At 42.3% G+C, this 26,113-nt stretch overlaps 1 protein-coding gene across 21 annotated transcripts in view; it reads right to left on the reverse strand.

The window, feature by feature from the left end:
- Positions 1-26,113, reverse strand: part of Nsd1 (nuclear receptor binding SET domain protein 1) — a 114,444-nt gene that overhangs the window by 65,602 nt on the left and 22,729 nt on the right. For all 21 annotated transcript variants that reach the window (XM_039095620.2, XM_006253624.5, XM_063276340.1 and 18 more), the window contains 3 exons: positions 22,862-22,997; positions 14,050-14,222; positions 5,698-8,248 (listed from right to left, as the gene is read on the reverse strand). In XM_039095620.2, coding sequence (XP_038951548.1) covers positions 5,698-8,248; positions 14,050-14,222; positions 22,862-22,997 — 2,860 coding nt within the window. The remainder of the gene's footprint in view (positions 1-5,697; positions 8,249-14,049; positions 14,223-22,861; positions 22,998-26,113) is intronic.

Genomic DNA, 26,113 nt, shown 5'->3' on the forward strand with positions numbered 1-26,113 from the left:
CAGGGAAAATCCAAACAAACAAACAAACCCCCTGCAGCTAAAGAACAGAACTGAAATAAAATTTACTAGAGAAATTCAATAGAAAATGTGATCAAGCAGGAGAAAAAGAAAATCAGAAAACTATAAAGAAAGACTGTAGGGCTGGGCGTCTTCCTAGGATAAGAGTGCTTACTTAGAATAGATGAGGTCCAGGGTTCAATCCTAGCACCCTACCACAGCTTGTTCCTTAGTTTCTTTTCCTGGTGCTGTAGGAAAACACCCCAACAAAAGACAAAGGAAAAAGAGCTTCAAAATCTTATAGCTTACATACAATTCAAGGCAGCAGGAATGGAAGTGCTTAGTCATATCACATTCACAGCTTGGTGAATATGTGCTGCGAAGGCCCAGCCTGTTCTTTTCACTTACAGAGTTCAGGTCCCAAGAGCCCTCCCACACCAACTAAAGTATTCGAGAAAATCCCTCACAGGACATCCAGAAACCCATCTCCCAGTTGAGTCTAGATCTTGTCAAGTTTACAACACTTACCACTGCACCCTTCTTTAAAATAAATAAATAAAAATAACAACTAATTACAAATCATACAGTCAAGGGGTTGGGGATTTAGCTCAGTGGTAGAGCGCTTGCCTAGCAAGCGCAAGGCCCAGCTCTGGAAAAAAAAAAAAATCATACAGTCAAAGAAATAGTAAATATAAATACACGACATCTTCAAGCGCATCAATTAGACTACATAATGTTTGAAAGGCGGTTTTGCTGGATAGAATGTTGAGTAAGAAAAAAGACTGAAAGCTAGCTTGAAAAGACTTCCCAGGTCTGAGGAAGAAGAGGACATGGGAATTACAGTTCAAAGGACTCCAAAATACTGGCATTGCCTAGCACATATAAGGGTCCTAAGTATAATATCCCAAAATATAAGGGATGGAAGACCATACTGTGATCCATCACAGTAAGTATGTATGTATGTATGTATGTATGTATGTATGTACGTATGTATGTATGTATGTACGTACGTACTTATGTATGGCTGACCTGGACTCACTTTGTAAACCAGTCTGGTCTCAAACTCAGACATCTACCTGCCTCCGCTTCCTAAGTGCTGGGATTTAAAGGTGTCTATCACCACATCCTGCCTCAAAATCTTTGAACAAAGAGAATATTAAAACCACCAAGAGGGGCTGGGGATTTAGCTCAGTGGTAAAGTGCTTTCCTAGGAAGCGCAAGGCCCTGGGTTCGGTCCCCAGCTCCGAAAAAAAAGAACCAAAAAAAAAAAAAAAAAAAAAAAAACCCACCAAGAAAAACAACTCATCACATGTAAGACTCATGTTTTATGTTATATATATCTTAATTCTCACATACCAGAAGGAACTAAAAGAATACATTCAAAGTGCTGAAAGAGAAAAACTGCAAGCCAACATTCTATCCAGCAAAACTGCCTTTCAAAACTGAAGACGACTTTTCTAGACAGACAAAAGTTGAGGTAGTTCCCCATCTAAAAGCAGAACTAAAAAGACACTAGACAGCATATAAAAATAAATGAAGTTTGTTGCCCACAGTATTTATATATTGACGACTGTAAGGCTTTAAAAGTAAGAACATAATTCTGGTAAAGAATTTAGCTGACAAAAGCATAAAAATATAATTACACCAGCCACATGTGTCCAAGCCTCAGGGAGTAGAGACAGGAGGATCCGTGCATATTCAAGGCCAGCTTGGTCTATTAAGAGTTCCAGGGCGGTCAGGACTAAATAGTGAGATCCTACCAAAAAACAGTTGGTTTGTATAGTGAATTCCAGGAGAGCCAAGGCTACGTAGTAAGACCCCTGTTCCTACTAAATAAACAAAGTAAAATAAAATAATCGTATTTATCTCAATGAAAACAAAAGATAGCAGAGATAGCAAACAAAATATACTTCATCACAAAGACAGAAACTGAAGGATGATGAAATAAACTTAAAGGTTGATATCACAGTGCTCAAAGACATGAGAGACACTGACAGAACTGAAGACAGACAGTCACAGTTAGACAAAGCAATTACAACACCACTTTATAACAACTGAGAGGACAATCAGGGATGGTGGCTAGTTTTTATAATCCCCCAACCCTAGGGTAGTTCAGACAGTAAGACTATCTAGATTTAAAGTCTGAGTTCCACACTGAGTTCCGGCCAACTTGACTAGAACATTTGACCCTGTATCAAAAACAAGCCAGGCATGCTGACTAACACCTATAATCCTAGCACTGCATCTAAAACAGGTGAAGACCAGCCTACCTTAGAGGCCAGTGAGCCCCAGGCCAAGTTGGCTTACAGAATGAGAACATGTCTTGAAGGAGGGGTGGGGAAAGTCAAAGAAATTGCTCAGTGGGTAATAAAGGCACTTGCTGCAAAGCGACATGATAACAGGCAACAGGCAGCTGACAAACAGTCAGCTTCCACACGTGTGCTGGGGCTGACAGACATATCTGTGCATTTTTAAAAATAGGGCAACCACCCAAAAAGCACAAGATGATAACTAGACTTGAACACAGCGCGCGCGCGCACGCACACACACACGCACACACACACGCACACACGCGCACGCGCCACCAAACACCAAGTGAACAGAGAATAGCCCCCAAAATACATCATGTTCACACAACGTCATAAAAAATTTATGAAGACTAAAAACACTATTGTTATCAGCCACTATGGGAAGAAAGCAGAAACCTTGACAGTACAAAACGATTAAAATTTATACATGTATGGCAATAAAACTGAATTCTGAGAAACCATTGGGTAAAAAAAAAAATTTTGAGTCGGGTTTGGGATTTAGCTCAGTGGTAGAGTGCTTGCCTAGGAAGCGCAAGGCCCTGGGTTCAGTCCCCAGCTCCGAAAAAAAAAAAAAAAAAAAGAAATATTTTGAGTCAAATAAAAATACAACAGATGGGCTGGAGAGATGGCTCAGCGGTTAAGAGCACCGACTGCTCTTCCAGAGGTCCTGAGTTCAATTCCCAGCAACCACATGGTGGCTCACAGCCATCTGTAAAGAGATCCGATGCCCTATTCTGGTGTATTGAAGACAGCTACAGTGTGTACTTATATATAATAAATAAATAAATCTTTAAAAAAAAAATACAACAGACTGAAGTTTACGGTATTCAGCAAAAGTAGTACTAAAAAGAATTATTTATGGGGCTGGAGAGATGGCTCAGCGGTTAAGAGCACTGGCTGCTCTTCCAGAGGTCCTGAGTTCAATTCCCAGCAACCACGTGGTGGCTCACAACCATCTGTAAAGAGATCCGATGCCCTCTTCTGGTGTATCTGAAGACAGCTACAGTGTACTTATATATAATAAATGGATAAATCTTTAAAAAAAAAAGAATATTTATATTTGTAACTGCCTATGATTTTTGTTTGTTTTAAAGCCAGGTTCTGAAGATGGATAGATAGTTCAGCAGTTAACAGACATACAGTACATTTGTACAAACACACACACACACACACACACACACACACACACACACACACACACACACACAGAGTTTTGTTATTTTTAATTTTAACAGTGGGGGAAGGGATTAAGTTTAGTGACCTACATCTTCAATAACTCCAGTGCTCAGAAAGTAGATACAGGAAGGAATATCTATCTACAAACAGAAAGCCAGCATAGCAAGTTCCAAAACAGCCTAAGATATAAAAACTATATTTAATCCAAAGTTAGCGGAAGGAAAAAAGTACAGCAGAAATAAAAGACAGAAAATACAAGAAACAACAGTAAAAATCAGAAGCTAGGAGGGCATACCAACTAATGGCTTGCCAATATCAAGGCCTTAGGCTGGTTTCCTAATATCAAAAGGGAAAAATACTTTTAAGTGCCAAGTAGAATTTTTTTAAAAAGTGTAATCCATTTTAAAAAATTATTTATGTTTGGAGATTATAATTACATTATTTCCCTCCTCTAAATCCTTCCATATACCCGCTCCTTGCTCTCTTTTAAATTCATGGCCTCTTTTTTCATTAACTTGTGTAACAATACACATATATTCAATTTTTTAAATGAATTATGGGTGGGGAGGAAGGACACACAACATGACAACACACACACACATACACACAAACACACACACACCATGTGTGCATGTGAGTGCAAGTGTCTGCAGAAGCCGGAAGGGTGTTTTCTATCCCTGGAGCTGAAGTTCCAGATAGTTCTGATACACTCCACATATGTGCACTAGGATCCTAACTCTGGTACTCTGCAAAAGCAGTGAGCACTCTTACAGCTGAGCCATTCTAAGGCTTTATCTAACAAGCTCTTAGCATCATGGAGAAAAAGGGACTTAAATCATATTTCAACTGATATCATTAAGAACTATCCATAACTAGACAATCCAGAGAACTGAATAAAGTCCTTGAAATAGTCAGTCCAAGACTGAATGAATGATATGAATCATTACAAAAGTCCAAACCAAGTTGAGCTCGTGCAGTACTCAGAAGGCAAATAGGCAGGTCTACAGAGCCAGTTCTAGGAAGGTCAAAGCTACAGAGAAACCAAAAACAAAGGAAAGATGACTCAGCAGTTAAGAGCGTGTTCTGCTCTTACAAAGGACCCAAGTTGGATTCCCAGCACCCACATCAGGTGGCTGAACTCTATCATGTTCACCTCTGTTGAGACTGCACTCATGTCCACACACTGGAACACACAGGACTGAAGATAATAGGGATAAGATGTAAAACAACAAAGGCTATGAAGCCTACAGTTTACTGGGGCACTGGCCAAGCAGCTCGACATTCTCAAACTTCCGAAGTGGAGCATGTTACACCTTGTGTGCATCTAGAATCCCAGCACTCCGGGGAGGCTGAAGCAAGATGACAGCAATGAGAAAAGTACAGTTTCTTCCACAAACTATTTTGGGAGAATTGTATATCCATATCAAGAGAATTCGGGGCCTTTGTCTTCCACTACACAAAACAATTAACAACAAAGCAAACAGGCACCAGACCCAAAACAATAAAGCGCCCTGAGACAGACAGCAGTTTCCTGGCTACGACCCCTAACAAAAGAGTATCAAGAGCAAAAACAGTAAAAGAGCATTGCAAGAGATGTTAAACTTCTCCCCATCAAATAAATAAATAAATAAATAAATAAATAAATAAATAAATAAATAAATCTGTGACAGCCAAGCCAGGAGGACAGAGACACTGTCTCAAAGCAACAGAGTGAGAAGGTAACCACAGGATAGGATTTCTTAGCACATTTCTCTTACCTTTATAAAAATGTGCATCCTCTTAAATTGTGATCAGAGGAAACCTATTTCCAGTCTTTTTACTACTAGTATTACACTAATGACTACACTTAAATTTTTAGGTCTACAACCTCCTCAATCCCAAAATGTCAGCTAACTTTCTAAGAAACGAAAGGAAAAAAAAAATTGTCGGGACTTACAAAAAGGAAAAAAGGCTTCTGGTAAGAAATTAACAGCATACTGCTGAACATCCACTGAGATCTTAAATAAAACTAAAAAGTTTGAAAATACAGATACCCCAGATTTAAATATCAGTCTTCTAAATAAAACCATTTCTTACTGAAGTGATAACTCGGGCCCTAAGTTTGTAACATGTTCCATTACAACAAACAGACCCAGGGTCTTCGAAAGGGCAACTTTGTCAGAAAAGCAACATTATCAACAAATTATCTTCCCTTTTTACCAGACATAGTCCTTACCTGGCTCAGGGATCTTGGTCTGTGGCGTCAAACTGGGAATTCCCGTCTCCTTTTCTAAGTCGCCCATGCTGACACTGGACTTATCACAAACATTCAGCCGAGGCCCAACTGATTCTGAGTGGCTAACGTGATTGGGATCTGCTGCTGAGTCCTCGAGTATGCTTGTAGGAGGAGCTCTTTGTTCTAAGTAATCATCCCGGCCCTTCTGCACAGGGTCACCAGGAAGTAAGACTCCAAAAGCACCCTCAGAGTTTTCTTTCTCCCTAAATCTACTCGCACGTTTCCCAGGCTTAGGGCGCCTTTGGTTTAAGCGCTGCCACCGCTTTTTAGGGACCACTTGGTCAACACCATGGGGTTCATCATTCTCAATGTTAATTTCAGAGCCCACCTCTGGGCCTTTTCTGTTCTCAAAAGAAGGTTCTTTTTCAAGAATTTTATCAGGGTCAGATTGTTTAACCTTGCTATCAAAATGGGTCTCTTCATTTCTTAAGAGGTCCATTTGCTGAAGGGGCTCTTCTTTAGCAGGATCTTGAGCCCCACCCTTCAATGGGCCATTCACTGAGCCTCCACTTTCTTTGTTTCCCAGTCCGTTAGCTGCAAGTGTCACAGCTGGAAGTCGGCTCAACTTTCTCTTTCGCTCAGTCTTTAAGGCTTTTGGGTTTACTGAAGGTTTTGCCATCTGGGTTGAAATTGTTACTCTCAATTTGGGTGATAGCTTTGCTCGGCCACAGTTGCGCCTTGGGATACAGTTAGAGCGAATTTTACCACAAGCAGGAAGATCTCTTTTGTCAGAAGGTAAGACGGATAGGGAAGAAGACAATTCTCCAGACAATGCAGAGTCACCCCCACCAGGACTCAAGCGAACTGAGTCCTGAGTGCTATCTCCAGGTTTTTCAGAATTGTGTGTGGAGCCTCCTAACACCAAAACCTTTGATGTTCCTACAGGACTACCAGAAGAACAGTCCCCGCGATCGGGAGTGCGGTAGGAAGCCACATTTTGAGCAGTCATCAACCTTTGCTCCTTCGTCTTACTATCATGCATATCTTTCAGCATCATTAGCAATGTGCTAAACTTGTAATCTGGTTCGATGGGTATATGATTCTGACTAGAAGCAGAAGAAAACAGCAACGGCTTTGATGACTTGGATGTTCCAGAATCACTGACATCCTCACTTAATGATCTGTAAGAGAGCTCCTTCAATTCTGACAGCACATGCTTCACCACTGCTGTTTCTATGTCACTCGAATCTCTGGTTTTCTCATGCATATTGTTCAGTAGTTTTAGTCCTTCTCCTTTCCCACTTTTGGATATGCTGGTCATAGGAGAGCCGTTGGTATCAGAAGAACAGCATTTCAAACTGAGGTCCTCACTCGTAGCTGAGGTTTCTGCAGCAGTTGGGCTTTCTTTATGCTTGCATTTTATACTCCGGAACTTGGGCTGTCGGCATTTCAAAGGTAACAGAGTTTGATTTGCAAGCCCACCCTTTGTCAGTGAGTTTTCATTACGAATGCCTGGCGGTGCATTGAATTTTGTAGTGAGACCATCATTTCTAAATTCTGGTTGGGGTTTGGGAATAGGACTACTGATTTTAAGATCAGAAAGATTGACCTGAGATATCTCAGCAGTTCCAGGCTCCACTGTCTTGGTAGAATCCATTAAGTGATCTGTATGTGAATTAGTAATAAGGGATTTCTGTTTCTCTTTTACCCTGTTTGTGGCAGGATACCTAGAATACTTTGTTTCATTTTTGTGCATGGATAAAGCATTCTCTGTTTTATCCAACGCATCTGTAACTTCGAGGACACTTTTATGGAATTCTGAGTTGTGTTCTGTAGGATCCAGGTCACTGCTGCCATCATCAGAAGTGGTACACACACTGACAGAATCACTTCGCTTTTCCTCATCACCAGCTCCAACATAGCAGAGCTGTACTTTTGAGCTGCAGACCTGGCCTGGTTGGAGTTTCTTTTTCTCTCCAGAATGTTTAGAGATTAAAGCACTTTCAGACAAACCTGATAAAGAATCACAATTTGGAGTCTCAAAATCTGTCTTAGCAGTGTTCTGTCCACACGAGGAAAAGAGGAACTGTCCTGGTGCGGCGCTAGACCCTGTGAGGCTGTTTGCTATCCTGGAAAGTTCATTAGAAGCCTGTTTATCAGATACACCCCCAGAGAGAAAGTCTAGGCCAAGGTTCTCTGGAGACTTCCCCCTCCGTTCTTCTTTCTGTGCTTCGAATGGCATGAGGCCCTTTTTCACACTAGTCCTTTTTATATTATCAGAGCTTTTCCTAACTCGAGACTTGGCACAGGGCTTTTCCTTTTCATCTGCAGAATGCTCAGAATCAAAAGCCAGAGACTTCAAGCAGCCATTAAGCAACAAGTCATGTTCTGAATCAGGATCGTTTGCACAGTCCTCGAATGGCATGTCTTCCTCGCTGTCCAGCTTGGCCGAGCTGGGGACACACTTCTGGGTCTTAGGTCCTCTGGGGACATCACACTGCTCAGCAAGGCCAACACTGGCTTCCCACTTACTCAGGATTTTCTGAGGAACCTTAAATTAAAAGGAAAATAAGAATATCATTCATTCAAAGGAAGGAAGGGAGGAAGGAAGGGAGGGAGGGAAGGAGGGAGGGAGGGAGGGAGGGAGGAAGGAAGGGAGGGAAGGAGGGAGGGAGGGAAGAAGGAAGGGAGGGAGGAAGGAAGGGAGGGAGGGAGGGAGGGAGGGAGGGAGGGAGGGAGGGAGGAAAAACGGGAAGATAAAAACATCTCAAAGCAGAATCAACTTAAAATCTTACTGTTCTGTTTTGCTTTTGTTTTTCAAGACAGGGTCTCACTATGCAGATCTCAATGTCCTGGAACTCATTGTGGAGGTAGATCAGGCTGGCCTCTGCCTCCCACATACTGGGATCAAATACATCCACTACTACTCCTTGAAAAACTTGCTGTTCTTATTCAAAGTCTCCTTTCTGAAGCCAGGCAGCCCAACCCCAACCCCACTCCCCCAGAAAAGGAAACAAGGCCGTCCAGCTTGTAGCTGAGTGGGGTTGTCCGTGCAGATACCACGCCTAGCTCTTCAATGCCCAACATTAGTGTGAGTTTACCACAACTTGCCTACCAAGGATTCCACACACTGCTGTTATCGATATCACCAATTATGCTAGATGTGGTGATGCACACTATTAACCCTAGCACTTGGGAAGCAGAGGAAGGTGGATCCTTGAGTTTGGGGCAAACATGGTCTACGGGGCGAGTTCTAGAACAGCCAGAGTAACACAGAGAAATCCAGTCTTGGAAAAGCAAAAATAAACAAATATTGAACTAGAAAAATACTCATAAAAATCACCACACTCTTGGCACTTATCAGCAAAACTGAGGGGCTACAAACTTCAATTGAAAGTAGTAACATTACATTTCCTCCATATTTACACCTTAGAATAAAATAATGAGAAAGGGCACAAGCACACATATGCTCAACTGCATACAAAGAGAGGCAGGTAGGCAAGCAATGCTTCAAAAAGAAGCATGGAGGACGGAGACAAGGAATGAAGGGTCAGGTGCCCCACAGGACCTGAAACCTGAAGTGCTACCTATCACTTAAGCAACCAGAGCTCTTCTATACTTATGACCTGGAGCATAACCAAGTTCTCTTCAGGGCATAATCACTTTATCCAGAGACACAAAACAAAATGGGTACCCAAAATGCATCAAGACATTCAGACTTGAAACATATTTTTCCCAGAGCCTTCCGTCCCTGGATCCCTACCTGCAAGATTCTACCTGCCAGTTACTAGTCACAAATATGTAACACTTAGAAGGCTTGCCAACATATGTAAAATATAAGGCTCGCTAGAATGGTAGCTTCCTGCTGGAAGGTACTATACTATTTAACACTTAGTCTCTTTCAGACATAATCACACATATATCTGTGTTAATGTTAGTGATAAAAGTACATCAGGTTTCCAAAACAGAAAAGTCCTAGTGAATTCTTCTAAAGAGAGCCAATGAATCTACACAGCTAAAACTCAAGACAAAGTCTGACCCCTACCCACGACTACGCACTGTGAACGGTGGCGAGAAGCAAGTAAGCCCTTTCATCCAGACAACTGCACACACTGTGGGAGTGTTTGGTAATTCTAAACATTAGAATAGCTCTAAAGTACAGCGGCTATACTGACTTCAGAGATGAGGACAAATCCCATATACTTGTTATAAATGACAGTTCAAGTTTGTCACTAACTCTGAATTATCCAAAATATGATTAGGGAAAAAAACGGTATAAAAGTAGTTACATACACTGGGGGAAGCAACAATCTAAGAACTCGTGCCCTTTGCTTTTTGTAGAGTCTTGTTCTAAAACCTTGACTGGGGCAGAGTGTCTACTATGTAGGCCAGGCTGTCCTCAAACTTGCAGTGATCCTCCAGCCTTTGCTTTCTAGATGCTGGAATTATAAGCATCAACAAACACACCCAGTTTAAAGAACTATTTCTTATACAATTTACTATGAAAACTGGGCAAGGTTTGTACCGGCTGGTTTTGCGTGTCTACTTCACACAAACTAGAGTCATCAGAAAGGATGGAGCCTCAGTTGAAGAAAGGCCTCCATGAGATCCAGCTATAAGGCATGTTCTCAATTAGTGATCAATGTGGGAGGGCCCAGCACACTGTGGGTGGGGCCAGCTCTATGTATGGTGGTTTTAAGTTCTATAAGAGAGCAGGTCGAGCAGGTCATGGAGAACAAGTCGGTAAGCAGCACTCCACCTCTCACACTGCCTCAGCATCAGTTCACACCTCCAGGATCCTGCCCTGTTTGAGTTTCTGTCCTGACTTCCTTCACAGCGATGAATAGTGCTGTGTGTAGAAGTGTAAGCAGAATAATCTCTCTCCTCCCCAACTTGCTTTTTGATCATGGTGTTTTGTCACAGCAACAAAAACTCTTAAGACAAGAGGGTACCAGCTTAGTGGGTATTGTTGTAACAGGCCTGACCATATTCTGGGAGGTTGTGGAAGGACTCTGGAACTTTGGACTAGAAGAGCCACAGAGTATTAAGAGCTCAGTGGGGTGTTCCATAGGACCTTGAATGATAAGAATGTTGAGAGCAGTGTAGAATATGGAAGGCCTGGCTTGTGAAGCTTCAGACAAATTTAAATACTGTCAAGGCCGTCTGCTATTTTAAATTAAATCTGTCACTCGGATCAGCTGGGGCTGCAGAGCCAGCCACATTTAACAAGATACTAGCACCACTAAAGTGAAACCTTGAATTACTGGGATAACTGATGCTGGTTAGCTAGAGCTAAGGAATTAGTGATCTTTTACCTCAGCATCACTGAGGTAAAATCTGGGAAGTGTTTCCTAAGCTCACAGAGGCAGCCAAGGCTGTTCCTCGTGCTGGCACCCAGACTTTGTGATATGCAAGAGTCACCTAGATAGTGGTGGTTTGGGAAGGCATAGAGTTCATGAAGAGCAGCTGAGGACTGGCACTGTGAGAGGCCATTGGTGAAGTTGCAGCCTTAGTGGCAGTTGAAGGTCCAGGACAGAGGGGGTCATGTGAAGAAGTTGAAGTTTGGCACCATGAAAAAAAAGAGCCTCAATGCGGCCATTAGTGAAAGTGTAGCCCAGTTGTAGAAGACCCCAGCGTTCTGGAGATGCCAGTACCATGGGATGACCACCAAGAATAGCAGCAGCAGTGGTGTAGAGCCAGCTGGAGTCTAGAAGTCAAACGAGTGTGCTACAGAGGGCAGAACCAGAGAACTGACCCTAAGCCCTTTGGAGGATCCCAGAAGACCATGAGTGGATCCCAGATACCGGATGGTTGGAGTTTGGTTTTGCTTTGATTTGATTGTTTGTGCCCTCATTTTTCGCTCTTGAAGTAATAATTTGGTTTATTTATTTATTAGATTTATTACTATTTATTTATGTGAGATCTTGGGGATGAATAAGAAGGAAGGGATCACTATCCTTAATAGTGATGTGTTTGTGTGTCAACTGTACTGGCTGGTCTTCTCTGACAACTTGACAGAAGCTGGAGTCATCAGAAAGAGAGGAGCCTTAGCTCAGGAAGTGTCTCCATGAGATGCAGCTGTAAGGCATTTTCTCAACTAGTGATCAGTAGGGTTGGGCTCAACTCATTGGGTATGGTATCATCCTCGGGCTGGTAGTCCTGGATTCTATAAGGAAGCAGACCAGTAAGCACCTCCCGCCACCCCATCTTCCCTCTCATGCTCTGGCACTGTCTCTGCATCAGTTCCTGCTCTATTTGAGTTCCTGTCCTCACTTTCTTCAATGGTAAACAGTGCTGTGGACGTGTCAGTGGGGTAAACTTTTTTCCCCCTCCAACTTGCTTCTTGGTCAGAATGTTTTGTATCAGCACCCAAACTCTTAAGTGTTGTGTACCTATAGTCCCAGCTACTCAGGAGACAGGAGCCCAGGAGTTGACAGTTAGTTGGGGAAAAACAGCAAGAGCCTATCAACTAATCAACTGAATGACTGTAACACAGAGTGAGACCACAGGGACAGAGAATGATAACTGTGAGAACTAGTAGGAAAAAGGAATAGGAACTATGGTTTAGGGGTGGAGCTTCAGCTTCACAAAACAAAAGAGCAAGGGCTGATGATGTAGCTCAACCACTGGTGCTTCCCTGACGGCCTGAGGCCCTGGATCCAATGCCCAACATGGGGTGGAGGGCATGAATGGACTGACACCAGAGACAGACACACAGAGAAAAAAAAAAAAAAGACAATGAATGACAAGTTTGCAACTTGTATTTTAACAAAAGAGCAAGGTTAGATAGGGCTACAGAGCAAGACCCTGTCTCAAATATGCACATGTGCACACACAATTTTTAACAAAAGAAACTGAACTTTTCTTCTCAGCAAACTGTAACAAAGCATCAAGCAAAAGATACAAGTGTTGAATTCCCAGCACCATATAAATTAAAGGTGATGATGTAATTCTGAAATCCAGCACTTGGAGGGTGGCAGTAGGAGGACCATGAGTTCAAGGTCATCCACATTACAAAAACAACAAACCACCACCTTTTGGGTGGGCTGAACGGCAAATGCCATTCCTGCCAGCACTCACTCCATGACTGGGGCGAGCAGATGGCGGAGTTCACAAGCCAACATGGACTGCACACTGACTTAGCAGATTCTACGACAGACAGGGCTAAAGAGACCCTGTCTCAAAAACAAAAATGTTCATAAACCTAAGCAAATGATTCATAACATGCTATGTTTTATTAACATAAACAAACGCATGGTGGCACACGCCTGTTTCCCAGCATTCCTGAGGACTATGGCAAGAGAGCTGTTGAGCCTGAGACTGCCATTCAACAGGAGACCCTGCCTAGAGCAACAAAAGGAGACAAAGTCCACCACACAAAGAGAAATGTTCATGAGTAAAGTATAACCAGGAATGAAACTACAAAATAAAAACTGGCAAAACCCAAAAGAATTAAAACTACTGAAACACCGTCTCAAAGTCGTTATAGGAACATCTCAAGGATCCCAGCACCTGGAGAGTGTGGGCAGGCAAGCCTATGTTAAAGCACAGTCCAAAATGCAGAACAAGACCCGTCTAAAACCCAACCAACCAACAAGGGTAAGCACAATATTCCCTTTTTATTCTTTTCATTTTCCTGTTCACTCCTAGGGATAAAAACAAGGGATTTATGCTTAGTAGGCAAGAACTCTTCCAGTAAGCTACATCCTTAACCCTCATTCTAACAATCCCTTTCTTCTTACATAAAAGATTAACCAAAGGGGCTGGAGAGATGGCTCAGTGGTTAAGAGCACTGACTGCTCTTCCAGAGGTCCTGAGTTCAAATCCCAGCAAACACATGGTGGCTCACAACCATCTGTAATGGGATCTGATGCCCCTTTCTGATGTGTCTGAGGACAGCGACAGTGGACTCATGTACATAAAGAAGCTAGCCAAAGAAGCCAGGCAGTGGTGGTGCAAGCCTTTAGTCTCACACTTAAGAGGCAGGTGGAACCCTCTAAGTTTGAGGCTAGTGTGGTCTACAGAGTGAGTTCCAGGACAGCTAGGGCGATACAGAGAAACTCTGTCTCAAAAAACAAAAAAGACAATCAAAGAAGACTGGTCACTCCATAATAGTGTCCATTACCTCTTTGCTAAGTCAGAGTTAGACAGAATCCCTTCTGTGTAAAGTTGTATAAAAACTAGGCACAGCTAATGCCAACCAAATAGGCTACTTTCTAGCTATTATTTCTGTAAATACCCTGTTAACTGAAGGTAATAGTATATTCCAAATCTATTAACACTGCTTCTTCCATAAGCCAACCCACAGGAAGATGAATTTTTGAGATTCTTTTGTTTATATATTGTCTTTACCTTATGCCTATATCCTTTTTCTTTCTGTTTCCCTCTTTTCCTAAGGACAGGTAGTTCTTCAAATTGATGTCTGCCTTCAAACATGACGATTGCTTTTCCAGCCACCCAGGCTTTTTCAGAAGGATCTCCAAAAGCCTCCACGTAGTATTCTCGATATGGCCTCCTATTGGCAACTAGATAAAAATGAAAAAGAAAGTGTCATTTCTTCAAAAGGATGAGTACTCACCATCACAAGAATAGCCAAACCTCCTATTGCCATAGGAGCCTAGACTGTTCGGCAGGTAAAGACAGCTGGCACCACATCTGACAACCTGAGTTCAACCTGAGTTTGGCGTCCAGCAAACCCACGATGGGAGGAGAGCTGTTAAAGCACTTGCTGAGCATTTAAGAGCCCAAAAGCAGATGTAGCTGGAGAGGTGGCTCAGCATCTCGTTAAGAGCGATTCTGTGTTCCAGATACTCACGTTCAGTCCCTAGCACTCAAATCAGGCAGCTCACAATCTCTCTAACGCCGCTTCAGGAGATCCAACACCTTTTGCCCTCTGTGCACACCCTCAAACAAACATACAAGTAAGTCAAAGTACTTTTAAGGAGCTAAAGATAACTCAGCAGGTAAAAGCATGGACAGCTCTTGCAGCGGACCTGAATTCAGTTCCCGTGCCCAACTCTAGTGGCTCACAATTGCCTATCACTCCGGCTCTGAGGAACCCAATACTCTGACTTCCACAGGCTTGTGCACTCATTGCCCACACACAGACAACCACACATATACATAGTTAAATCTTCATAGACACAGGGCTCAGCCATTAAGGAAGCTGGCTGTTCTTTCAGAGAACCAATGTTTGGTTTGTAGCTCCCATATAGTGGCTACCAACATGACCTTCAGTTCCAGGGGCTCTGATACCCCTTTCCTGGCCTCCACAGGCACTGCACACATGGGAGTGTTCAGGTAAACCACCTTCACTATTAAAAAAAAAAATCTTAAAAAAAAAAAAGGTAGGCTAGGCAAGGTGGTGCACATTTTTAATCCTAGTGCACGTGGGAGGCAGAAGCAGGCCAGCCTGGTGTACAGGGCCAGTTCCAAGTCAGTAAGATTTCATCTCAAAACAAAAATAAAAACCGTGATGAGCTGGCTGAGAAGTGAGGTCAATCCAACAATGAACAGTGACTAGCCCTGACTGAGGATGTAGCTCAGTCAGCAAAACATATATGCTTAACATGTATAAATCCCTGTGGGTACAATCCGACCACATGAACCACGTTCTTAGATACCAGCACCATTTAACTACAGCAAAGGAGCCCACAGCTGAAAGTCACTATGATCTATGAAACAAACAGCACGGGTCAGAGAAATAAGCACCTACACCATGTCTAATAATTCCCAGTTCAATCCCCAAGACCTACTTAGTACAAAGAAGAAACCCCCACAAGTCCTATAACCTCCACACATGTTGCATACACAGCTGCACATGTAGTCACACATACACAGTCTCTTTTTAAAGATTAACTTTATTTTCCTTGATGCAAGGTCTTCATAGGCTGGTCTTAGCTCACAGTTCCCCTGCCCTGGCCTCGAAAGTGTATGAATTACAAGAATCAGTACCTCTTGGAGAAGCCCACACCATCAGCATCCACATCAGCATTAACTTACAACTTCTATAAAAAGAATAATGACTGAAATAATTCAAACTAAATATCAAAAGATCTAGCTGAGACAGACATGGGAGAATCATGCCTCTAATACCACAACTCTGGGACCCAAAGCAGAAGACTCAAAGCCAGACTGGACTATAAAGTACGTTCTAGGCCAGCCTGAGCTATAGAAGAGACCTTATCTAAAAATAAGAGCTGCATACGTGCCTTTAATCCCAGCGATTGGGAGACAAGCAGATCTCTCTCTATAAAATTAAAACCAGCCTGCTCTATAGAAGAGTCTCGGGGTTGGGGATTTAGCTCAGTGGTAGAGTGCTTGCCTAGCAAGCGCAAGTCCCTGGGTTCAGTCCCCAGTTCCGAAAAAAAGAAAAAAGAAAAAAGAAAAAAGAAAAAAGAAAAAAAAAAAAAAAAAAAAGAAGAGTCTCAGGCCAGCCAGGGCTATAGAGCGAGAATCTGTCTCAAGAAAAAAAAGTTAAAAGAATGCACCTAAGCTGAGGTTAGTAGAGGCAGGTGAATCCAGAGGTCAAGGCCATAATTTTAATTTAATTTACACAATAAATTTAATTACACAGTAATTTTAAAGGTATTAAACTGTTAGGAAACAGGAAACTTTCTCAAAAACAGAAAGAGATGGCTCAAAGCTAAAAGCACACACTGCTCTTTCAGGGGACCCAACTTCAATTCCCAGCTCTCATTTCCCAAGGCCAACAGTCACTTATAATTCTAGTTTTGAGATTCTACTTTACCCCACCAGTACTGGTGTTACAGAGCACGCCTCAGTGCCTGGATTATTCTCTGAGTGCTGAGAACTGAAAAGTCCTCATGCTTTGAAAGGAAAGAACTTTACTGACTGAGCCATCCCCCAGACCCCCAAATTTGTGTTTTCCAACATCATTTGAAATACTTAACCTAAAAGGGGACACACACACACACACACACACACACACACACACACACACACACACACACACACAGTGTATTTTTTTTTTTTTTGGTTCTTTTTTTCGGAGCTGGGGACCGAACCCAGGGCCTCGCGCTTCCTAGGTAAGCGCTCTACCACTGAGCTAAATCCCCAGCCCCCGTATTTTTATATACTATACTATACCACACTAATTTTTACATTCATATCAAATAGGAACTGCCATAAATCTGTAATTGCTATATCTAAATGTATATAGTTTTTAATTTTATACTTATATTTTCTATAGGTATGAAATTTTTCAAAGAAAAAGTTGGAAAAAAAGAACAAGGGGCAGGCAAGACAGATCAAGCAGTAAAGAAAGACATATGGCCAAGCCTGACAGTCTGAATTCAATCTCAAAGAAACATAGTGAGGGAGAGAGACAGGACCCCTCCAAGTCTGCTGACATCCACACCAAGCCCCATGGCATGTGGACCTATACATGCAAATGTATGAACACACACAATTTTTAAAATTACATGCCACAACATCTCTCATGGGCTACTAGTAAGCAGCAAAAGCAAACCAAGTTGAGTAATAAGGACTCAGGGTAAACAGAGTCATTACCACAAACATTCAGTAAGGGTTTTTTTTTTTTAACACAACCGATTACAGCTTGTCATAGTAAACCTGAAAGACAAGACAACAAAACCACAAGTACTTAAAGAGGGAAAAATAGGAAAAAAGACATGAACTAACCAGCCATGAGCTTATTTCTCTAAAATGCAATGGGATTCTCAGAAAGCGTCAGGCCCACATGTGGTGTGTATATATACACACAAGAAGAATGTTCAAAGATATAAAATGAATAAATAAAAATAATAAAATCTTTCAAAAATATTTTAAAAAAGCAAACACTAGAAGGCTTAAGAGATGGGGTTGGGGATTTAGCTCAGCGGTAGAGCGCTTGCCTAGCGAGCGCAAGACCCTGGGTTCGGTCCCCAGCTCCGGAAAAAAAGAGAAAAAAAAAAAAAAAAAAGAGAGATGGGGCTGTGGTTAAGACCATTGGCTCTTCTTCCAGAGGATCCAGGTTCAAGTCCTTCAATTACCAACACCCACACGGAAGCTCCAAACTGTCTTTAGCTCCAGTTCCAAAGCAGTCCACCACTCTCACACTGACACACACAGTTCCAAAGCAGTCCACCACTCTCACACTGACACACACAGTTCCAAAGCAGTCCACCACTCTCACACTGACACACACAGTTCCAAAGCAGTCCACCACTCTCACACTGACACACACAGTTCCAAAGCAGTCCACCACTCTCACACTGACACACACAGTTCCAAAGCAGTCCACCACTCTCACACTGACACACAGGCAAAACACCAGTGCACATAATGTACAAATGAATCATTAAGAAGAAAAACGAAAAAGCAAACAATACAAACACAGCCCAGAACTGTGTATCAAAGGCCCTGTCACAGGGCCCTGTTCCTAGCAGGTGTTAAAACTGTTTGGTCTGCAGTTACACCTCTCCTGGGCATATCCCCAAAAGATGCCCCAACATATAACAAGGACACGTGCTCCACTATGTTCATCGCAGCCTTATTTATAATAGTCAGAAGCTGGAAAGAACCCAGATGCCCTTCAACAGAGGAATGGATACAGAAAACGTGGTACATCTACACAATGGAGTACTACTCAGCTATCAAAAACAATGACATCATGAAATTTATAGGCAAATGGATGGAACTAGAAAATATCATCCTGAGGGAGGTAACCAATCACAGAAAAACACACATGGTATGCACTCATTGATAAGTGGCTATTAGCCCAAATGCTCGAATTACCCTAGATGCACAGAACACAGGGAACTCAAGAAGGATGATCAAAATGTGAATGCTTCACTCCTTTAAAAGGGGAACAAGAATACCCTTGGCAGGGAATAGGGAGGCAAAGTTTAGAAAAGAGGCAGAAGGAACACCCATTCAGAGCCTGCCCCACATGTGGCCCATACATAGATAGCCAGCAAACTCGATCAGATGGATGAACCAAAGAAGTGCAGGCCAACAGGAACCAGATGTAGATTTCTCCTGAGAGACACAGCCAGAATACAGCAAATACAGAGGCAAATGCCAGCAGCAAACCACTGAACTGAGAATGGGATCCCTGTTGAAGGAATGTTAGAAAGGAGTGAAAGAGCTTGAAGGGGCTCGAGACCCCATATGTACAACAGTGCCAACCAAGCAGAGCTTCCAGGGACTAAGCCACTACCCAAAGACTATACATGGACTGACCCTGGACTCTGACCTCATAGGTAGCAATGAATAGCCCAGTAAGAGCACCAGTGGAAGGGGAAGCCCTTGTCCTGCCAAGACTGAACCCCCAGTGAACGTGATTGTTGGGGGAAGGGTGGTAATGGGGGGGGGAGGGTGGGGAGGGGAACACCCATATAGAAGGGGAAGGGGAGGGATTAGGGGGATGTTTGCCCGGAAACCGGGAAAGGGAATAACAATTGAAATGTAAATAAGAAATACCCAAGTTAATAAAGATGGAGGGAAAAAAAACTGTTTGGTCTGGTTCTCAGGACATTATCTATTTGGTTACTAGCTTGCAGCTATTCTTTTTTACTGGACTCTAATTTCCCACAAGGATAATAAGCAAGGTGGGTTTTTTTTTGTTTTTGGGGTTTTTTTTGTATTGTACTGGGATAGAATTTAACCTATGTTTGACAAACAGCGGGATGCAATTAGCATACACAAAGAAAGCTACAGTAAGTAAGAAGGTAAAATTGAATCTTCAAACTTGTGGACCGTTACAGATAGCTAACTTAATGTCAATCTGGCATGGACTGGACCGTTTGGGAAAAGGAGACCTCAGTTAAGAAAATGCCCCGGGGTTGGGGATTTAGCTCAGTGGTAGAGCGCTTGCCTAGCGAGCGCAAGGCCCTGGGTTCGGCCCCCAGCTCCGAAAAAAAAGAAAAAAAAAAAGAAAAGAAAATGCCCCACCAGGCTGGCCTGTGAGGAAGCCAGCGGTGATCAATGTAGGAGCGATCAGCTCACTGTGCACGGTGCCATCCCTGGGCAGGTGGTCCTGGGTGCTATGAGAAAGCAGGCCGAGGAAGCCAATAAGCAACCCCTCCATTGTTTCTGCTTGTTCCTACCTCCAGGGTTATGCCCTGCTTGAGTTCCTGCCCTGATTTCCTCAGCTCCCTGAAGTGTAAGACGGATCCCCACACATCTCCATGCTTTCAGTCAGTGTCCCACCGTCACACTTTAGACCACTCTCAGACTGGGAAGCAGAGGCAGACCGCCGTCTGAGTCAGGTGCGAGCCCAGACTACACAGGATGGTGCAGACAGCAAGAGCTATGGAGTAAGATTTATTTATTTTTAAAGGCAGGCAGGCAGGCAGGCAGGCACCTTCAATCCCAGGACTCAGATGGAAGCAGCAGGTAGGTCCTGTGGGTGCGAGGCTAACCTGGTCTACAAAGTGAGGACAGCCAGTGCTTGTTACACAGAATCTGTCCAGGAAAGTCATTAAAAAAATAAATAAAAATGTTTTAAAAAAGGAAACAAAACAAAAAACCTACAAACACAGGTAAAGTAATTGAAAAAAAATCAATTCTAGTACTGATGAGGTAACTCAGCCATTAGGAGTACTTGCTGCTCTTACATAGAACCTGAAGTGAGGGTTGATTCCCAGCACATGGCAGGTAAACACCAGCCACAACACCAATTCCCAGTGCCCTCTCTAGACTCCACAGGCACTGGGTATCTATGTGGTACACATACATACACATACATACAGGCAGGCAAAACACATAAAATGAAAATAAAAATAAATCCTTCAAAAACAGAGATGGCTCAGCAATTAAGAGCACTCTTTAGGGGGTTGGGGATTTGGCTGGTGGCAGAGTGCTTGCCTAGCAAAGCCCTGGGTTTGGTCCTCAGCTCTGGGGAGGGGGGAGGGGTGTTAATTTAAAAAAAAAAAAAAAAAAAAAAAAAAAGAGCACTCCAGGAAAACCAAGGTTCAAACTCCCAGCACCACGTGGCAGCTAACAACTGTCTCAAAACTTAAACTATAAAATCAACTTCAGCAATCTCACTTTTCTTTTTTTCTCTTTGGTTGTTTTCTGGGACAGTATAATACTGCAGTCGAAGCAAGATGGTCACTAGTTGGAAGCCAAGCAGGTTCCAGACCAAGACTGTATAGTAACACTCTAGTCTTCAAAAAATTAAAAATAGGCATCTGAGTTAGAGAGCCAAAACCCAAGCCTTACAACTGCAGCTCACAGGGCTGCAAAGCTACTGGCCTACGAGAGCACTTCCACTCAGGGACACATTCTCAACAACACATAACAGATAATTAGAAAAATTAATAATAAAAATTTAATTAATTCATTATAAAAATGAATTATTTTAAAATAAGTACATCAAGTTTTAGACCTTAGCTTTCAAAGTACCTTAGCTTCAAATGTAGCAAACCAAGTAAGAAAAACAAACAATAATCAAAGAAAATATTCCAAATCAAGATTTTTTTGTCATTCTTTCTAGTTGAGAATGTTTCATGTACCCCATATTGGCCTCAAACTCACTGGGTATAAAAGGATGACCTAGAAATCCTTGATCTCTCCAGCTTCCAAGCTCCAAAGTCAGAGGTTCTCAACTTGTGGGTCACAACCCCTTTAGGAGTCAAATGACCCTTTCACAAAAGTCACCTAAGACCATTAGAAAATATCGATATTGGTATTACAACTCATGACAGTAGCAAATCTCAGTTATGAAGTAGCAACAAAAATGTTATGGTTGGGGTCACCACAAGATGAGGAACTGTATTAAAGGGTCGCAGCACTGGGAAGGTTGAGAATCACTGCCCTGAGTGCTGCCACACTGGGCATGAACTGCCTTAGCCAGCAAGATTTCAAAATGAGTTATTTTATTTTAGCCTTTAAATTATCAAACACTTGATAGCTAAAGTATATAAATACACAAAAAAAAACTGACTCTGGACAATGTAAACTTTTTTCCAAATTTTTGTAACATTTTTATTTACTGTCTGTGCATGGATAGCATACATGTGGAGGTCAGATAGCAACTTGTGGTAGTTCTCTCCCCCACCATATGTAGCCCTACGAACCAACTCAGATCTTCAGGCTTATACTTCAAACACGTCGAGCCATTTCTCTGGCTAAAGACAATGTAAATTATTTTTTCATTTCTTTTATAAAAATACTTATTTATTTAATTTTTATGTCTGAGTGATCAGTCTTCCCACACACCCTGAGGAGGGCATCAGATTCCATTACAGATGGTTGTGAGTCACCATTTGGTTGCTGGGAACTGAACTCAGGGTCTCTGTAAGGGCAGACAGTGCTATAAACCACTGAGCCACCTCTCCAGCCCCCACAATGTAAATTCTTAATTAAATAGTCTAAGGTCAAGAGATGACCCTCGGGGGCTGGGGATTTAGCTCAGTGGTAGAGCGCTTGCCTAGCAAGTGCAAGGCCCTGGGTTCGGTCCCCAGCTCCGGAAAAAAAAAGAAAAAAAAAAAAAGAGATGACCCTCAGTTTGTAACGTGCCTTCCTACAATGTACATGCTCTCAGGCTAAACGACAGCACCACATAAACTGGGTGGAGACACCTGATATCCCAGCACATGGGGGTGGAGGAAGAGCACGTTGTCAGACAGGTCAAGGCCAGCCTGAGAAACATGAAACCTCATTTCCAAAAAGTGGGGGGTGGGGGGAGACATACATTAATTGGAAAAACTAAATTTTCATTTTCCATTGTATACCTACAAAATAACTGCGATTTTTGTTTTGTTTTGTTTTTTTGAGACAGGGTTTCTTTGCATAACAGTAGTGATTGTCCTGGAACTCACTCTGTAGACCAAGCTGGCCTTAAATTCAGAGATCCACCTGCCTCTGCCCCCCAAGTGCTGGGATCAAAGGCGTGCACCACTGCCCTGAGATCTTAAAATTTAAAATATAATCTCACTACGTAGGTGTCCTGGAATCCATGTTTCTCCTGACTCCATGGAATTCTAGGCAAGTACTATTAGCCTGGTCTACCTACTTCTCAATCTCAACAAACTTCAAAAACAACTAAAAAAGAGAAAGGTGTTAATTCCTAAATATCTCCAAGAGAACGTAGTACTGCTAAGTGACAGAAACCCGCATTCAAACTAAAAGTAGCTATAAGGTCACGATTCCACATTGTATTTTATATAACAAATAATCAACTGTAAGTTATTACCTTTCATTTTTGAGTGCGTATTAATCAATGGATCAGAACAAATCCTGCAGGGCCACCATGGGCGTCTCTTGAATTTTGCCCAAATGAGATCTCCAACTTCATATTTCAATGGTGTAGACTTTTTCTTCGGGTGACACTTTAGACAAGACATAGAGAATCAGTAAGAATAAAAAACCTTCCAAGTATTACCCGCCAACTAGAATTCTGAACAGCAACGCCTAGAAACACAAAATGAAAACCTAGTGGGCCAGCGGCACCTGTTCTAATGTTGGAGAGAGGACGACTCAGTGCGATTTCCCTGCCCCGATTGCTCACAGAACAGCATGGCCTTAGAATAATCCCCAATCTGCTCTAGTCATTAATGGTTATGATGAAAGAAAATGAAATGCTAAAACCACGCGGCACATGATGGTACAAGGCTTTAACTTTAGTATTTGTGAGGTAAGAGGCAAGAATAGATCACTAGTTCAAGATCAGCCTGGTCTACACACAGAGCTCCAGATAGCCAGGACTATATAGTGAGACCCTGCCTCAAACAACACCAAATCAAACTCTAGAAGTATAGGTCATATTATACTCATACCAATACACACCTAAATATTTCCCGTAATAAACAAGGAACATATACAAAATATTACACAGTACAACTCTGAACAACATCCAAATAGAATACAATATAAATATAAATGAATGCTCAGGCTGAATCTTTCCTCCAAAAATATGGTATCTAATTGCCCCCGTTCAGCCCCAGGTCCATGTCTCTCTCTAAGCAGAGATGCTGCCTTCAGAGGAACGCTTGTGTTTCACAAGCCTGAGACTCCAGTCCCACATAGTCGAAGAAGGTGCAAACATATTAAGGTGTTTTGCAGAGGCCAAAATACCTAGACTAGAAGGACTAAAAACAATCTTTCCTCTTTAGTCCAAGTGAATACGAAACAGTGTGATTTCACCCTAAGGGCCATGTCTTCAAAGGTGCTTAGAGAGTTCCTCTATCGGATTAAACTTCCTTCCTAAATAAATGCCTGAAACTATCAACTTGGTACTCAAGTGGTCATAAAGAGTATAAGAAATCAATTCATTAAAATAATCCAAGTAAATGATAAATAATACCCTTATTCAAAACCTATCTTTCAACCTAAAGACTGCTTTCTCTTGGGACTGGAGAGAAAGATCAATTAGAGCATATACACTATTCCGGAGGATTGTGGTTTCACCATTGCGCGCACACGCACGCGCGCACATACGCACGTACACACACACACACACGCACGCACACACGCACGCACGGGGTGACCACAACCATCTGTAATTCGACTTCCAGAGGGTTGAAGGCTCTCTTCTGGACCCTACAGAACCAAACATACACTGGTACAGTCAGACATGAAGGCAAAACACCCACAAAAATTTTAAAAAAGACTTTCACAGAATGCATGTGAAACAGAATGACTTAGGATGCTTCAAAATACCCATGTATGTAAACTGAGTTCAACTGAAACTACGACAGTTTTGTCACTAAGGAATTCAGTAGAAAATATAGAATTTCCCTTTTAAAAAAGTCCTTGGAGCCATTCAACTTGCCGGTCAACTCAGCCTTGCAAAGTTTGTGAACTATGAGATTTTAAAGCCTGAACCCTGTATGGTGCAGAGACTCAAGAGTTCAGGGCCAGGATCAGCTACTGCACTCTAAGTTCCAAGCCGACTGAGCTATATGAGACTTTGTCTCAAAAAACAAAATGCCTGAAAAGGAAAAGACATTTTTTTATTTGCCAAAATCTAATTGATACTACAATTCCTATTCATCAATCAGGTACCTATATATCTCTGATACAATCTGTAATTTGTTAACAGGTGACGGTGGCTGAGACCAGCCTGATCTACAAATTCAGTTCCATGATAGCCAGGGCTACAGAGACAGAGAAACCCTATCTGAACGCCCACCACCACCACCAAAAGAATAGTTTGTCAGTTTGTTTTTAAGTTTTATGTCTATGAATACACTGTTGCTCTCTTCAGAGACACCAGGAGAGGGCATCTGATCCCATAAAAGATGGTTGTAAGCCACCATGTGGTGGCTGGGAATTGAACACAGGGCCTCTGGAAGAGCAGCCAGTGCTCTTAACCCACTGAGTCATCTCTCCAGCCCTATTCAAGTCTTAATAATGTAAATAATGTTTACTTGGTATTTCTAACTTGTCAAGCACAATGATCCTCACTGCATTTCCTTTAGGCACACTTGTATACTTATTTACTACAAGATACCTGACCCCTTTGGCCTCCAAGCACAGGTGCCCCAGGTACAAACACACTTAAACAGCACACACAATAACAGGATCGGTTCACTCAATGGCGGAACCAGGATTCAAAGCTGGATAGGACAACTGAAGTTCATACTGTTAATGACTGCATTTATCATTGATAACAATAACACCTCAGTTACTGCTTATGAGAAATCTAACCATAATTGAGGATATGGAATTGGTTCTGCCTTCTATTTATATACCTGTAACAAATGGATTACATCATACTTTCAGACACATTGCCAAAAAATAAATGTGCTGACCTACGACCAGCACAACAAGAGCACAGCCCTGGTGGGGAAAATCAGAATGGTAACTTTAATATACCCTGTGAAGAGACCAGAAGATCCAGGCTGGAGATGGCTCAGAATAGAGGACCCAGGGTTGGATTCCAACACCACATCCACTCATTCTAGTTTCAGGGGAAGAACCACTTTTCTAACCTCTGTGGGCACCTGGTAGTCACATGGTAAGCATGCATACATGTGGGCAAAATTCATGTATATAAATCTTAACAAAAAAATGCTTTTCTTTCTGAAAGATTAAAAGATTTCTTCAGTGCAGGTGACAGTGGCACATGCCTTTAATCCCAGCATTCAGGAGGCAGAGGCAGGTTCAAGGTCTACAGAGTGAGTTCCAGGGAACAGAGAAATCTTGTCTCTAATGGAAAAAAAAAAGATTTCTGGGGTTGGGGATTTGGCTCAGTGATAGAGTGCTTGCCTTGCAAGCGCAAGGCCCTGGGCTCGGTCCCCAGCTCCGAAAAAAAGAAAAGGAAAAAAAATTTCTTCGTAAGTATAATTAATAATCATATGACCCAGTAATTATACTCATAACTATATACTCATAAATATATTCAAGAGTAATGGATACAAAGCCAGGGCTTGGGTATATATAGTTCAATGGTAGAATACTTGCCTGCCATCAATACCAAGGAAACAGGGAAACACAGAAGCAT

Source organism: Rattus norvegicus, chromosome 17 (assembly GCF_036323735.1).
Source record: "Rattus norvegicus strain BN/NHsdMcwi chromosome 17, GRCr8, whole genome shotgun sequence".
Classification (NCBI taxonomy): Eukaryota; Metazoa; Chordata; class Mammalia; order Rodentia; family Muridae; genus Rattus; species Rattus norvegicus.